This window comes from Wasmannia auropunctata, unplaced genomic scaffold (assembly GCF_000956235.1).
Source record: "Wasmannia auropunctata unplaced genomic scaffold, wasmannia.A_1.0 LD335907.1, whole genome shotgun sequence".
Taxonomy (NCBI): Eukaryota; Metazoa; Arthropoda; class Insecta; order Hymenoptera; family Formicidae; genus Wasmannia; species Wasmannia auropunctata.
The window spans coordinates 79,911-94,678 of NW_012026983.1; the positions used below are offsets into that span (position 1 = coordinate 79,911).

At 33.2% G+C, this 14,768-nt stretch overlaps 4 protein-coding genes across 7 annotated transcripts; 3 read left to right on the forward strand and 1 right to left on the reverse strand.

Moving 5' to 3' along the window:
* Positions 1-1,115: 1,115 nt before the first annotated feature.
* On the forward strand, positions 1,116-5,168 carry LOC105455202 (glycerol kinase-like). 3 transcript variants are annotated; one of them, XM_011698329.1, is made up of 10 exons: positions 1,116-1,584; positions 2,071-2,329; positions 2,676-2,893; positions 2,973-3,185; positions 3,354-3,464; positions 3,859-4,115; positions 4,201-4,406; positions 4,495-4,632; positions 4,736-4,813; positions 4,878-5,168. In XM_011698329.1, exons 1-10 carry the CDS (start codon positions 1,504-1,506, stop codon positions 4,988-4,990), a joined length of 1,674 nt encoding a protein of 557 aa, XP_011696631.1. In that variant the 5' UTR covers positions 1,116-1,503; the 3' UTR covers positions 4,991-5,168. The 3 variants fall into 3 exon arrangements, with proteins under 3 accessions (XP_011696631.1, XP_011696634.1, XP_011696632.1); XM_011698330.1 differs by having other exon boundaries at positions 1,117-1,584; positions 4,893-5,168; XM_011698332.1 differs by lacking the exons at positions 4,736-4,813; positions 4,878-5,168 and having other exon boundaries at positions 4,499-4,587.
* Positions 3,375-7,710, reverse strand: LOC105455201 (testis-specific serine/threonine-protein kinase 4-like). 2 transcript variants are annotated; one of them, XM_011698328.1, is made up of 8 exons: positions 7,502-7,710; positions 7,096-7,287; positions 6,830-6,999; positions 6,505-6,654; positions 6,026-6,302; positions 5,553-5,729; positions 5,325-5,478; positions 3,375-3,462 (listed from the first exon to the last, which is right to left on the reverse strand). In XM_011698328.1, the coding sequence occupies exons 2-7, from the start codon at positions 7,261-7,263 to the stop codon at positions 5,326-5,328; spliced, it is 1,095 nt and encodes a 364-aa protein (XP_011696630.1). In that variant the 5' UTR covers positions 7,264-7,287; positions 7,502-7,710; the 3' UTR covers positions 3,375-3,462; position 5,325. The 2 variants fall into 2 exon arrangements, with proteins under 2 accessions (XP_011696630.1, XP_011696629.1); XM_011698327.1 differs by lacking the exon at positions 3,375-3,462 and having other exon boundaries at positions 5,246-5,478; positions 7,502-7,709.
* A 164-nt stretch (positions 7,711-7,874) lies between these two features.
* On the forward strand, positions 7,875-11,495 carry LOC105455207 (E3 ubiquitin-protein ligase MARCH2-like). Its single transcript, XM_011698336.1, has 4 exons — positions 7,875-8,767; positions 9,053-9,216; positions 9,801-10,048; positions 11,408-11,495. Exons 1-4 carry the CDS (start codon positions 8,599-8,601, stop codon positions 11,493-11,495), a joined length of 669 nt encoding a protein of 222 aa, XP_011696638.1. The 5' UTR covers positions 7,875-8,598.
* A 1,443-nt stretch (positions 11,496-12,938) lies between these two features.
* LOC105455204 (RNA-binding protein 8A) lies at positions 12,939-14,350 on the forward strand. Its single transcript, XM_011698333.1, has 4 exons — positions 12,939-13,139; positions 13,451-13,597; positions 13,712-13,973; positions 14,072-14,350. Exons 1-4 carry the CDS (start codon positions 13,079-13,081, stop codon positions 14,100-14,102), a joined length of 501 nt encoding a protein of 166 aa, XP_011696635.1. The 5' UTR covers positions 12,939-13,078; the 3' UTR covers positions 14,103-14,350.
* The last annotated feature ends 418 nt before the right edge of the window (positions 14,351-14,768 follow it).

Sequence of the window (14,768 nt, forward strand, 5' to 3'; positions counted from 1 at the left end):
AATTTAAAGTATCCAGACCTCTACAAATCGAAATTCACCTCTCGAACTTCCATTGTCGCTACCTCTATAATTCGAAATTGTAGCTATGTGTAACCGTGAGTAATAGCTTGGTATTTTGTTTTGTAGTTACATTTATCATATGTATGCACTAAATAATCACTGTTAAATATTGATTTTCTTCCTTTAAAAGCCATTATAATTGGAAAATTATAAACTGTCGTACAAAGCCTTCGTAAGTCGAATTTTCATAACTTTCCAAACCATATTGTTAACCTTCTTTTACTCGAATTTCGATAAATCGAAAACTCTATAACTCGAACAATTTTTCTAATCCCTTGAGATTCGGGTTATCGAGGTTCAACTGTATAGCATCACGCTTTATATCCATTTCTACCAATGTAGATTAACTTTAATCGCTTTTTATTTACTTTTTATCTTTTTTTCAATCCTTAAAAGTAGAAAAAGTGTACAGAGTAAGTTAAACCTGGATTAAAGTTAATCTACGTTGGTAGAAATAGACATTAGTATTGCATCATTCGACTAATAGTTCTCTGCTTCCGTATTAGTGCTCACTTATAAAATTTTTATCAGGCTGTATGGTCCCTAGCGGGGGCGAAGCCATTTTTATAAAAAGAAGAAGAAATCTTCTCCTCCATGCCCGCAACAATTATATGCAAAATATGTCCATATATGTTTCTTTCCTTTGTAAAATTATTCTTTAATACAAAATTGATAATAATAAGAAGGAAACATAAAAAATAATTAAAAGAATAATTTTTACATTGTTTTTTTTCGAAAAAATATGTTTGAAAAATGAAATGAAAAAAATTGCTTATATATAATCATATATAAGTGATTAAAAATATACATATATATATAATTATATATGAACAATTTTTCTCGTTTCTAATTCAAACTTGATTTTTTGTAAAAAAACTGTAAAAATTATTCTTTTAATTATTTTTTATGTTTCCTTATTATTATCAATTTTGTATTAAAGAATAATTTTACAAAAGAAAGAAACATATACACACATATTTTGCATATAATTATATGTAATTATATATATGGAACTTTTTTTCCCGGGAGGCTACAATGCCTACAATCACATTCATGATTCATTTGTTACTTCAGGCGGGTCGATTAATCAGAAATCGGATGGTCAGGCAGGTCAGGAGCCAGTCGATTGTCAATTCGCGTCATGTCCGAGTTCAATTGAAGTAATTGAACTGCCCGAGCGGTCAGTATTGATTAAGCCTGCAGGTTTGACATGATTCTCCTTCGGTTACATCACAGATACATCATCGTATTTCAAAAGGAGACAACCGGCCGGGGACCGCTATTAAGCGTCGGCTTTAGTCAAAGAGCGTCGGTCGATCTTTCGAGGCGTTTCGACGCGAGACGGTGGTGATGAAATAAGCGAGCACGTGTGCGAAACTGCTGTGTGAAGTCGCATGACGATCGCGGTCGCGTGTCGAGGTGACGTCGATCACGTTCGCTCAAATGAACAAAAATGAATCGATGAGCAGATACGGGCCTCTCGTCGGGGCGATCGACGAGGGGACGGGCAGCGCGAGATTCCTGGTTCGATGAATCTTTAAACTCCTCAACACTCGTGTCAATGATCATAACGTGAGAGATAACGCGCGGTCGTCGCGGGATTGCGGTTATCGCGCGATCGGGAGTCCGAGGATGTATGTACACTGTACAGTATATATACGATAGATGCTGTAACAAGTCGATCGGTCTCCTCGAATTTGTTCGTGTGTTAAAAATAAATTACGAGTTCGAAAAGACGCATTGAAAGAGAGAGGCCTGTAGTTTAACCTGTAATGACGAGGATGATGATATTTGTTAAAAAAAAAAAGAGACTCACTGACAAGGCTGTATCTTTTACCATTTCGTTCCCTCATCCGTTATTGATCATTGATTTATTGTTGTTAAAGTAATTATAACGTAGAACCTAAAAATGCGTATGTACAAGGTGTAACCGAAAGGTACGTGGCGGGTATCTTTTAGTTACACCCTGTATCTGATCCCACTCAATAATTCTCCGTTACAATAATGCAGGTTTTTGCGGCAGACACAGCGGAAGTTTTAACATATCATCAAGTCTCGATATCACAGACATGCCCAAGAGAGGGATGGGTTGAGCAGGACGCTTTGGAAATATTGGGCGCAGTCAGGGAATGCCTCAAGCAAACTGTGTTTAACTTGAGGCAGTTGACGATAGATCCGGCTGATATAGTTGCAATTGGTATAACGAATCAGAGGGAGACCACAGTTGTGTGGGACTCTGTAACGGGAGAACCACTTTACAATGCCATAGGTAACATTGCGTTATTTTAGGCTGTATCTACAATGTGCTCTTTGCATCTTGTTTCTTGCTTTTCATTACTTTTTACCACCCTTGCCTTTTTGCCTCTTATATCCCGATCCTTTATTTTCACTCGGAACAAATGTTGAACTTTGAAAGAGAGAAAGACATGACAAGAAACACGTACGATTGTTGATAAAATGATCACAAAGAAGAAGAAAGGCAAGAAGTAAAAAGCAAAGAACACATTGTAGACAGCCTTGTTACAGACGAGACAATTTCCATGAATATCTTGTAATAGTTACAATATTATCTTGTAACAGTACACAATTCGTCAATTTTTAATAATGTATTGCAGTGTGGATGGATATGAGAACTACGTCAATTGTGGATGATATATTGAAGGGCATACGCAATAAAAATAAGAATTACCTGAAGCCGCTCTGCGGTCTGCCGATTAGTCCATATTTTAGCGCGTTAAAATTGAAATGGCTGTTAGAGAATGTACCCCGGGTTCAAGAAGCACTAGCTGCCAAACGTCTCATGTTCGGCACCATCGATTCCTGGTTAATTTGGGTAAAGAACAACGTGCAAAGCATAATATAAAGAATCTTTTTACATTGATTTCGACTAACATGCCTAATTTTGTAATTAGAATTTAACTGGTGGTGCCAATGGTGGTGTTCACAGTACAGACGTTACGAATGCTTCGAGAACAATGCTGATGAATATCGTGACGTTGAAGTGGGATCCTACTCTATTGTCATTTTTTAAAATACCTCCTGAAATTTTACCTCAAATACGAAGCTCCTCTGAGATTTATGGTTATATACAAGATGAATTACTGCAGGGTGTTCCTATATCAGGGGTATGCAATCCTTATGTTATTTTATTAAATACAAAGTAAAGTAGATGTAATGTCACATAATGTGGTATTATAAAATGAAATTTTCACAATATAACTTTATACTAATTGAAATATATATCAATTGTGAATGTTATAAATTTGACTCAAGTGTGGAAAAATTTATTGCAGTGCTTAGGTGATCAACAATCAGCTTTAGTAGGTCAGATGTGTCTGCAGCAAGGACAGGCAAAAAGTACTTACGGCACTGGCTGCTTTCTTCTTTATAATACTGGCACAGCTGTAAGAGAAGTTTTATTATATCGTCACAAACATGATACATAAATTCAGACAAATACGAGTTCAAACAAATGTAATTTTAACACAATCAAGGGCAGAGAGCCAGGCTGGATATTAATAGCTAAAATTAACATATATTTCAAAAGCGATCCAAATGTTTCGCCTTACATTAAGCCATCTTCAGTAGATCAAATTTACATTAAAACATATTTACGCAATTTCTTCGTCTTCTTAGTGTAAGCCGAAACGTTGGATCGTTTTTGAAATGTATGTTAATTTTAGTTATTAATATCCAGCTCGGCTCTTTGCCCTTGATTGTTTTAATGTGTTAATTTTTAATTTATTGAGCCCCTATTGTTACTTTAAAATATAATTTTCGTTTCTCTGAACGTTACAGATTGTGGACTCGTCTCACGGTTTACTGACGACGGTTGCTTATCAATTAGGAGCACACGCTTCTCCAGTGTACGCTCTTGAGGGTTCTGTAGCGATCGCGGGTGCCGTTGTACAATGGTTGAAAGATAATCTTGAAATACTGACTAATATAAAAGACTGCGAAACTATCGTCGAACAAATGCCCGCGGGCAATCGTATTGTTTTTGTGCCAGCGTTTGCTGGATTGTACGCTCCATACTGGAGAAAAGATGCTCGAAGGTAGTTTGTGTTTTATTATCAATTGTAATAGAAACATTCGATTGCTTCGCAAACCAATATCCAAGTACAAGTGAATTGTTTTCAGTGTCATATGTGGTATTAGCGAAGACACTAACAGCGCACATATTGTGAAGGCAGCCCTGCAAGCGGTGTGCTTTCAGACGCGCGACATTTTGGAAGCTATGAAGGAGGATACTGGTTTGGTGTTATCGAAGCTGTTGGTTGACGGTGCAATGACTAGTAACGATTTGTTGATGCAAATGCAAGCTGATATTTGTGGGATTCCAGTGGGTAGGTAGAATATTTTTTCAAACACAATCGATACGTACTATTGAATTGGAAGTTACTAAAGTAGCACATATATAATTTTATACGAAAGTTAGACCATTGATGTGTGAAACTACTGCACTCGGAGTCGCAATTGCTGCTGGTAGCGCGGAAGGAATACGGAAGTGGGATGTGAAGATTGACGCTGCTGTTCCCAGCGATATTTTTCTACCATCAATAACTGAGAATGGTGATTATCTCATAATGAGTCAGTCTTTGTTACAAATATAAAAATTTTTTGTAGCACTGTACGGAGAGATTAATTGACTTTGTCTAATGTGTTAAATTTTTAGAACGCGATATTTTATATTCTCAATGGAAAACGGGTATTGACAAAAGTTTGGGTTGGGAACCGCTCCCCGAAACAAGTGGTAAGCTGTTAGCAGTGAATCTTATCAGTGAAATTTTGTCATTGCTAGTAAATTTTAATTGCAGATACTTCTGTTACAGACGATATGGAGGATATACATAAAGCTACTGCGCCCGGTGTATTTATAATTGGTACCATAATATTACTTATGGTTGCTAAGTATAGATCTACTTTGTGATGTGAGTTTGTGCAGTACTGTGTACATGCATATTGCATTTAAGCAGAATCTGCTTATTAATGCAACTGGAAATATGTTCACCATTAAGTATGTTGCTTCAGCTTTATTTATGTATTATAATAATATTTATGAATTGAAAAAAAGAGTCAAGAATAAAAAGTGCCATGATATCATAAAATAGTTACCAGATTGTGTCATATATAATTTATTAATAAGAGTTATTTCGAAATTAAAGTTTCTTTCTTTATGCACATCTTTTTTTTAGTTCGTTAATCATTTAATACTTTATTCAATAACTTTATTTTACAATATTGCTTTGCGATATTATACGAACCTTATAATTTTGCGTTTAAGTCAGTCTTCCTGTTCTCCGTGTTATCTTGGATAGCATCTTTTGATTTCTCATTCTCTTGAAAAGTCGCAGGAGTAACTGTTACTGCACACTCATCTTCGGATTTTTTAGTTGCAGGTGTTGTAGGCAGTACTTCCTGCAACATAACAGATATGATAAAGCAATTTTTCGGATAAACGTAACAACTTGTCTGCATCGATTAATTCTTACGCTAAAACTGTCGTTTATTGACGTTTGAGCGACAACAGACGTCTCGAGCCAAGCGTCGCTTTTTATATTATTGATGCGCAATCGTGCGAATTGTGGTACTAATATACGGGCAATGAGAGAACGACATGACTGAGAGACTTTAGGACGTTTAGGAAACACCACTCTGTTTTGTACTTGCTGAGGAAAGAAAGGAACGAATTGCATTAGAAGAAAATGGCAGTGTGAAACGCTGTAATCATTCACAAAAGGAATATATGTAAAAAAATAATGATCGAATCTTTTAATTGGTATTTATTTTTACGTTCAACAAAATTATTCTACTTATATTTTATAATATCAACATGTAGATTTTTTTGGTGACTTGTCGACCTAAAAAAAAAGTTTACAACTGTATGTGGAGGAAGAATATGTGAAAGATTGGAATCGACTCGAGTATACATTGGGTATACCGGTCTTGGCATATACCTGGGTACCTTTAGCAGTCGCATGTAATTCGTATCATCAAACGGCAGCCGACCGTAAACCATAGCATGAAGCACCACGCCCATGGACCAGATGTCGGAGAGTTGAGGCTGGTAAGGGATGCCCCGCAGAATTTCGGGCGACGCGTAAGCGTAACTGCCGCAATAAGTCGTACTGAGGGGCCACTGGCCCCCCTTCGTCTGTTTCATTTGTCCACGCGCGAATCCGAAGTCGGACAATTTAATATTGAAGTTACGATCCATGAGCAGATTCTCGCACTTTACATCTCTGTGAGAGAGTTTTCAACGGAGAATTATATTGAAATTATTGCGACATATTCTCTCGACAAGATCAATTTTAATAATCGATGTTCAGAAACATTAACTTGCAACGATCTTTTTACTTCAGATGCAATATTCTCTCCGAGAGGGTCTTTCAATATGGTTAAAAATTTTTATTTTTCACTTGCGACAATTGTATTTCTCTTTACCTGTGCACTATGCCGTGCTCGTGGCAGTAATCGATGGCGTCCAGAAGCTGCCGGAACCACCTGCGGCTACGCAACTCGTCAATATAAGTATAGCGTCGTATAATATCAAGTAAGCTGCCGTTCTGCGCGTATTCCATAATAATGTACACCCTGGAAAACGCAAGCAAGTTTGTGGAAGAAATTTACAAGCATTCATATAACGAAAATTCAATTTCATGGAATGAATTCCCGTTTCAATCGTTTCTTATACCTATTCCTACACCGATCTGCTTACGAGATGCTATTCGAGAATTAATCTAGAAGATAAAAAAGACGGTAAACCAACCGATGTGTGGTTTCTATCGCCTGCAGAAAGTGAATGAGATTCGGATGTTTTAATCCTTTAACCACCTCGATCTCGCGAGGTAGAAATTTCGTGAGGTGTTCTCCGGGCGCCTGGAACTTCGAGACTATCTTCACCGCCACTTGGCAATTGTGTCGATCGGACTTCGCGATCTTTGTGAGCACGTAATTGTTTAAAATAAAAAAAGAATGAAAGATGATGACATCAAGAAGTAGAGGAAAAGACAAGGGAGTGGAACAGATGATCACTTTGACGGTGGCATATGTTCCCGCGCCTATAGTCTTCCCGAGAGTGTAACCGTGTGATTCGAGCACTGTCAATTTCTTCTCCAATTTTTCATCGTTCTTCTCATCTGTCAATTTCATGCCGGCCAATTGCTCTTTCGATGTACACTTTATTATTGGTACCGCTGCCATTTCCGGCGAAAGTAAGACTTTCGTCTGCAAGAAGAAAGTTTAGAATAAGCTGCGAAAATTTATTCCGAAATTAATGCTCGATTCCAGTTTTACAAAAATCAATTATGTAATTTATTGAAATTTATCGGGGTTGATTTTTGTAAAATGAATAATTACGATAAGTAATACATAATATTTTTCTATAGTAGACGTGGCGAATAGAGGTAAATTCTTATTTTACAAAATTAAGAACAATTACCTTGACAATTTCTTCATATTACATCAAATAAATATCTGTTCAATGGAGGAGTCATTTTATCTGTTGCATTACACAATATATGTTTTTATTTGTTAAACATGAGGGATTTTAATTTAAGTTTGACATCTGTGAACGAGAATTTTGAATTTTTAGCGTTTTTTTTTAGATGAGGGCCATGTGACAAGTGAAGTGTGAAAGTAACCGGAGATCGAAATTTATAACGAAATCGATAACAAAATCAAATAAATTCAAAACTTAAGAAAAATGATATAGAAGAATGAAGAAGAATCTTTATTACTTCTAGCTTATACAATATAGCCATAGAAGGGACTAATTGGTTTACAATTTTCTTATCCACACTCATCCATCCATTCCTTCTGTTTTGGCCTTTAAAGTCTAAATCATTCACCTACCAAAATCATCGTGCTTATACTAGCTTTCCTATCCCTATCCTTATTTGTTCTATATTCTCAAAATTTCCTATCTTAGCCAACTAAGTCGTCCCTCCTCGTCCCCTCCAGCGTTCCTTAGCCAAAGACTTCGAACTCTTTTCTATACGTTTATCTTCTCACTTTTCTATTTTATCTTACACCATCCTTTACATTTTAAATACTTTTCTGTACCTACTCTGTTACATCTCACATTTACATATTTCAATTTTTCATTCCTATATATTTTGCGTTATACGTATCAAACTTCTAATTCTTCATTCTACTACAAAATTTTTGCTTTTAAATATTTTTTCTATACCTACTCTTATATTTAACATTTACATTTCTCAATTTCGTTATAATTCCTATATTTTACATTACAGCATATCCACTTCTAATCATCATTCTATTACAAATTAGAAAAATGATATATACATATATACAATCGAATATTCTAATGTAAGACAAATTATTATTTATCAATATTTCAAGCAACTTGTTATTTTAACCGTTTACATTTTAGTACATCAAAATATTTTCTCTCAATGTCAGCGATAGCAGTGCCATTTTGATCATATTGTGACGACGTAAAGAGTGAGATTTTTCGCATTAATATGCACTGCGTGTTCAATAATAAATTTTATTGTTCAATAAATTAAAGTAGAAATGAAATCAGAAATGGAACAGTACAAAATGGACAATTTGGACTCTAACATGGGATCAGAAATAGAAGAATACGAAAGAGACAATTTGGATTGTAACATAGAATTGACGATCTCTCATTCGACAGAAACAGAAATTGCCTTTAAGCCTACATGCCGACGTTGCAACGAAGGTACGCATATTCTCTATAAAATAAAAAAAAAAGACATCCACGAAACTTTATGTTGAGGCTTTTGATAAGGCTGCATTCTCGATTCAAGTCGTAGCTTTACACTGTAGTTAAAGACATAGGTTCCGCGGCATGAGACACTTATAATTCCTAATATTATATATCTCTGCGATATTGAAAAGAGAATTCTAACGATGTGAAACTTTTATCAAAAGTGCGTGTATTGCATATGCAATTATTATTTGTCAAGTATTGCTAATAAAATGTATGTAAATTTGCTTATGCTAGATGCGAGTAAGGAAAAACTCATACGTCCATGTCAATGCACCGGTGACTGGGAATTTATGCATATTCGTTGTTTAGAGATTGCAGCAAACGTCCGAAAACGATATTCTTGCATGCATTGTGAGGTTTCCTTTCCATTAGAATTAAAGTACAAATCATTAGCACAGGTAAGTTACATGAAGGGGTTGAATCTCAAAATATAAATGTTTGTCGAAAATAAAATCAATTTTTTGGAAAGAATTAAGAGCAAAAGAATTTCTCTATCACGAGATAGATTATTATTTTATAACTAAAAGAATGTGTCTTGTAAGAAATGGATATATGTTATATGAAGTAAAAAAAAGTACAAGTCAATATCACATATGTATCCAAAGCCCTCATAAACTATTGTAATATAAATATATAATACATATATCAGAATAATAAAACCTAATAACAGAGACATGTATAAGATATTTTTCTAATAAGCATTTTTAATATAAGTTTATAAATAAGCAGTTTACAATTTATCATGACCGTATTCAATTTGATAAACTATTTATAATTATAACGTATCTAATGAGCGTAAGAAAACAATATAGAGAGTGTAAAGAGAACGAATAGAATCGTGATGGGATGTTTAATTTCAACAATTATATCTTAAGAATTTAAACGCTCGATTTTAATTGTCAAATAAATTTTTAATGATTTTGTTGGAATATGTTACGCTGTATATATGATGTGTATATGATGTAAATTAATTTTTTGACAGATATACAGAAATAGCGAAGAATTGTGTGCTATATCTCAAAGAGTCTGCTGTGCTTTTCTCGTAGTACTCTGTATTGTAGTATACAACTTGTTTATGCTCTTTCTATTCTATACTTTAATAAAATTAGTAATATTCGGACGCACATTTATCGAATCTCTCGCTAACTTGGCTGTCTTCATCATCATATTTGCTCTTTATGTTCGTTTTGTGATGTATCTGGGAGAGATATTGCAGAACGAGTTTGAAGCGTACGTGTAAATAATTACACTATTTAATTTTTCACTTTTACTTTTCTGTCCAGATCACCCGGAGAAACCGGCATGTTTAATGCGTATTTCTCATGAAAAAGTAAATCGAAAATGTCAATAGCAAAATGTTGTGATGTTAATAGTTTGTAAATGGTCGAGCTATTGAAACTGTCCAACCATAGGCCATAAAGTTCACGCTGTTCAGGCGTAATCAATTAAGCGGACGGCCCCGGCGGGTATTATACCACTAATCGGCACGGTGCCGAACATGTTGCAAAGATTTCGTGAAATCTCTATTAACATCTACTCTTAAATTATTGAGTCCAATTGAATTGACGAGAAGTAATGTCAATTGCAAATTCGACAGCATTTGAATTGGACTCAATTTAAGAATAGAGCAATAGATGTTAATAAAGATTTCACGTTTAGTGATATTATAATATCCGCTGGCCGTCCGCTTGATTGCGCCGCAGCGGCGCAAACTTTACGCCCTACATGAAAGAACAATTTTGCTGGATCTGGATCTGAAAATAATTTTTGTTCAAAAATCAAAATAATTTTATGCGAAAGTGAAAATGATTGCTAGAATATCAAAACGTTTTATAGCAATGTTTATCAGTTTTAACATTCCAAAAAATTATTTTGATGATTCAACAAAAAATTATTTTCAGATCTGTATTCGGCAAAATTTTTAGACCTTTCAACAAAATCGTTTTTTCCATGTATGGTTAGACAATTTTAATAGTTCACCATTTAGAAACTATTGATATCACAACTTAACATTTTGTTATTGACATTTTTTATTCACTTTTTTATAAGGAATACATGCCAGGTCCTCCAAATGACCTGAATCACTCGTATAGGAATAATTAAATGTCAATACACTATTATACACTGTATGATATAAAATATCTTGTAATTAATTTACTATCTTAATTTTTTAATTATAATTATCTGACAAATTCGTTAATCTTCTTCTTTAGCAAAAAGATTCAATTATCGTCAATTATCGTCTCCGACGTTCAGTTATAGCAACAGTGTGAAAAGATAAACGTAATAAAATAAATTTCAAGGAGAAACATCGCGTTTTTCATTTAACTTCAAATTTATTTTTATAGTAATTAAGCAGAGTTGGAAAGTAACACGCTACTTACTAACGCTGTTACTGTTTTCGTTATGATCGTTACTTTTTTCTATCTCGCGCGCATAATAAATTAGTTATTAAAGATATTCATCAAATGTATTCTAATTGCGATTAAAAATATTCAAATATTTTAATAATAATAATAATTAATAATAACATTTACAAAGCAGATAATGAAATAAATTATGACTCTTTTATTTTTTATTTATTTGCAGTTTACGTCGTGTTCGTTGCCGGTGGCTCGCAGCCACTAAAGAAAGAAAAGTGACAAAATGCAAATTACGTCCTATTCATGAAGTCTGAATTTTAGAAATTAAATTTTATCATTTTATTATTTAGTATACTCTTTTATGTATACTACAACGAAATTGTTATAACGATATTGTTACAACGAAATTGTTATAAGTTTGTTATAATAATCATTATAACAAAATTATGAAATAATGGTGACGATATTATATACAACCGCATTATAACAACTTACAATCAGTAAAAAAGTTTATTTATATTACATTAGATATATTATAATATATCAAATGTTTTTTTTCTCTTGTATAATTAATCTCCGTCCGTAATACATAGGAAAAATAATTTATTAATATTATTTTTTTTACAAACATTTTGATTACATTATAATTTGTATACGAATATCTTAATTATACACGTATACATTTTCATTATTACACGTATCTATTACACGTATACATTATTTATATATGAGCAATTTTGTTTTCTTAAAGAAATATCATTTATTTAATAAAAAAAATAAACAATTTTATTTGATAAAAGATAAACAATGCGAAAATAATTCTTCTAATTATTTTTCTATATACAAACAGGGATTGTACAAGAAAAAGACAACATATTTTATGTATAATATTTATATATATATATATATATAATATATATATGTATATATACATGTATTGTAATTTAATTAATGTATAATAGTATATATATTATATTGTATTATATACATAATATAATATTATCTTATATATATATATATATATTTATTTATAAAAAATCTTTTTTTTCACTACAATTATTATGCAGACAAAAGTTATGATGCATTTATTATAACAAAGCTATAATTGGTAGAATTGTAAAATATATTTTATAATTTTCACTTAAAAAATATAGAAACTGACTTATATTTTCAGAAATATCAAAGAAAGTATCAAATAAGAAGCTAATTTATATATGAATTTCTCTTCGTGCATCAACATAAAGAGGAATTACTTACAATTAATATTTTTAGAATATGAAATATGTGTGCAGTCAATTTATAAAGTTTCTTTCTATAATCATAGAGAGAAATCGTATACTTTTTATATATTTTACGAATTTATATATTATATACACATTATGTATATGTAATCATTTTTAGTTTTTATATAGTTAAATCAATTTAGATATTAAAAGAAACAATTAGTAAATGCTTAGAGCATTCTTTACAGTTTGCGAAAGAATAACAATAATTAAGTATTCAGGCTTTTAAACAGAATAATAAATATATTAGATATATATTAGATTTGTTAGCAATTGTCTGTAGTTTTAATTTTCTTTCTTTTTACCTGTTTATATTCCCTTGATATATTTTTTAATTTATCGGAAAGCGCGGTGAGTATAAAGTAGCGTAAACGATCGAAAATTTAAATTTGGTTGCCACTATAGTTTGTCTAGTTCACCATTGCGCCCGGAACATTCAGTGGCGCTGAGATCGTCCTTTTCTACCAGAAAGATTTCTTCTGTAATTCACGTTGCTTATGGCAATCAAGTGCGACGATGGACGGTTTCGGCGACGCATAATAACTGATAAGCGCGATATCATAAAAGAAATTTTAATATTTCTTACTCGTTACTGAAGTACTGCAACTCCAGCCATGGCGGATGTTTTGGACATCGATAATGCCGAGGAATTTGAGGTCGATGAGGAAGGAGATCGTAAGTCTTCCGTTTCTTCGTTACATTGCGAGCGTCGATTTTAGCACGTAACCTCAACTTCGTACTGAGTTCGATCATTTTTCTTCATCTCACCTTTGTATATTTGTGTCCCCTAATCAGCTGAGCACACCATGTGAATTTTTGGAATAGCGTGCAATTGTTGAATATAATATTGACGAGGTGCAAGCATCGATCTTGTCTGAAATCGTTAAGACGAGAAACGTGGGGAAGAGATGGCAATAGTACTCAGATCATAATCACTATTGCGTGGGTGTAAAAAAATTGTTTCAATTGTTTTGGCGTGCTTTCAGAGGGTATCGCACGTCTTAAGGAGAAAGCGAAGAAAAGGAAAGGCAGGGGCCATGGTGCGGAATTGGTGTCGACGAGAGACGACGTCGGTCATTACGAGTCCATGAATGTGGTTGAGGAAGACGACAACGAGCCTGGCCCACAGAGATGTAAGAGAATGTCTTTGTTGGAACTTTGTTTGAATCGATTTGAATTACAGGGATTTTTTTTATTAATTTTATTTGTGTACAGTTATGCATCTAATTGAGCTTCTTCATTTTCAGCTGTAGAAGGATGGATCTTGTTCATAAATTCAGTACATGAAGAGGCACAGGAGGACGATATTCAGGATAAGTTCTCAGAGTTTGGTCAAATCAAGAACTTGCATTTGAATCTGGACAGAAGAACGGGATTTCTGAAAGGCTACGCGTTAGTGGAGTACGAAACGTTTAAAGAGGCACAGGCTGCGAAGGAGGCTCTGAACGGAACAGAAATCCTAGGTCAGGCTATCTCTGTCGATTGGTGCTTTGTAAAAGGACCAAAGAAGTAAGTATTACTAGTAATTACTTGAATCTTTAAACTAATTCAATATTCAATTACATATGTCTATTCATATTTCACATTTTTCTATTTTTTTTTTATAGAATCAGGAAAAGAAGTCACAGAAGGCGATGAGAATTCTAGATTAATAATCATCTTCTATTATGTAACAAGTGAGACAAGTTATTTTATATTTGAGCATTTTATAAATGCTGGAAATAACGTATAAATTACTCTTCGCTAAGAAAGCTTTTGCTCTTGTGTTAAATGTCTATTCATAATCTATTCAAATGTGAACTTAACATACACTTAGTTAATAAATAGAAGATCATGAATTATAACGTCCAGATATTGTTTGTTGTGCAACCGAGAACATTAATATTTTACGTAAATATTTCTACTTGATTTCTTTCTTATTTAATATATCTCCTACCGTTTGACAATAATTTTTAGTTTGACATTAATACCATACTAGTTTGCATTAATTTGCATAAAATAAATATATACGTCATTAAAATTTTATTTTTGTAGTGATACGGCATCTTATATAATATATATCTTCAACTATGTAACATTCAATAAAAATTTCTGTGTCAAATGAAATTTTGTTTCTCAATTATCTCAATTCGTCGTGAAATAATACGTGAGCAGAGCATAAGTATAGAAGGCGAGATTTTGTGGAAAAGCACACCTTTTTTAAATTTCTCTTAAGACGTACCCCTGCCTAGTCTCCATTGGACTCGTGACGTCATAAGCGAGAAATGACACGTAAAAGTTTGTTGCTGTCTCTTATACACATCT

Excerpts from the sequence above, each read along its gene's own strand:
- LOC105455207 (XM_011698336.1), top strand. The coding sequence starts at position 8,599 with ATGAAATCAGAAATGGAACAGTACAAAATGGACAATTTGGACTCTAAC. Across the intron at positions 8,768-9,052 it reads ATGCCGACGTTGCAACGAAG|ATGCGAGTAAGGAAAAACTC; the intron begins GTACGCATATTC and ends TGCTTATGCTAG. Across the intron at positions 10,049-11,407 it reads TTGCAGAACGAGTTTGAAGC|TTTACGTCGTGTTCGTTGCC; the intron begins GTACGTGTAAAT and ends ATTTATTTGCAG.
- LOC105455201 (XM_011698328.1), bottom strand. The coding sequence starts at position 7,263 with ATGGCAGCGGTACCAATAATAAAGTGTACATCGAAAGAGCAATTGGCC. Across the intron at positions 6,655-6,829 it reads GCGATAGAAACCACACATCG|GGTGTACATTATTATGGAAT; the intron begins GTTGGTTTACCG and ends TGCGTTTTCCAG. Across the intron at positions 5,479-5,552 it reads CAATAAACGACAGTTTTAGC|GAAGTACTGCCTACAACACC; the intron begins GTAAGAATTAAT and ends GTTATGTTGCAG.
- LOC105455204 (XM_011698333.1), top strand. The coding sequence starts at position 13,079 with ATGGCGGATGTTTTGGACATCGATAATGCCGAGGAATTTGAGGTCGAT. Across the intron at positions 13,140-13,450 it reads GGTCGATGAGGAAGGAGATC|AGGGTATCGCACGTCTTAAG; the intron begins GTAAGTCTTCCG and ends GCGTGCTTTCAG. Across the intron at positions 13,598-13,711 it reads CGAGCCTGGCCCACAGAGAT|CTGTAGAAGGATGGATCTTG; the intron begins GTAAGAGAATGT and ends CTTCATTTTCAG.
- LOC105455202 (XM_011698329.1), top strand. The coding sequence starts at position 1,504 with ATGAACAAAAATGAATCGATGAGCAGATACGGGCCTCTCGTCGGGGCG. Across the intron at positions 3,186-3,353 it reads AGGGTGTTCCTATATCAGGG|TGCTTAGGTGATCAACAATC; the intron begins GTATGCAATCCT and ends AATTTATTGCAG. Across the intron at positions 4,814-4,877 it reads ACCGCTCCCCGAAACAAGTG|ATACTTCTGTTACAGACGAT; the intron begins GTAAGCTGTTAG and ends TTTTAATTGCAG.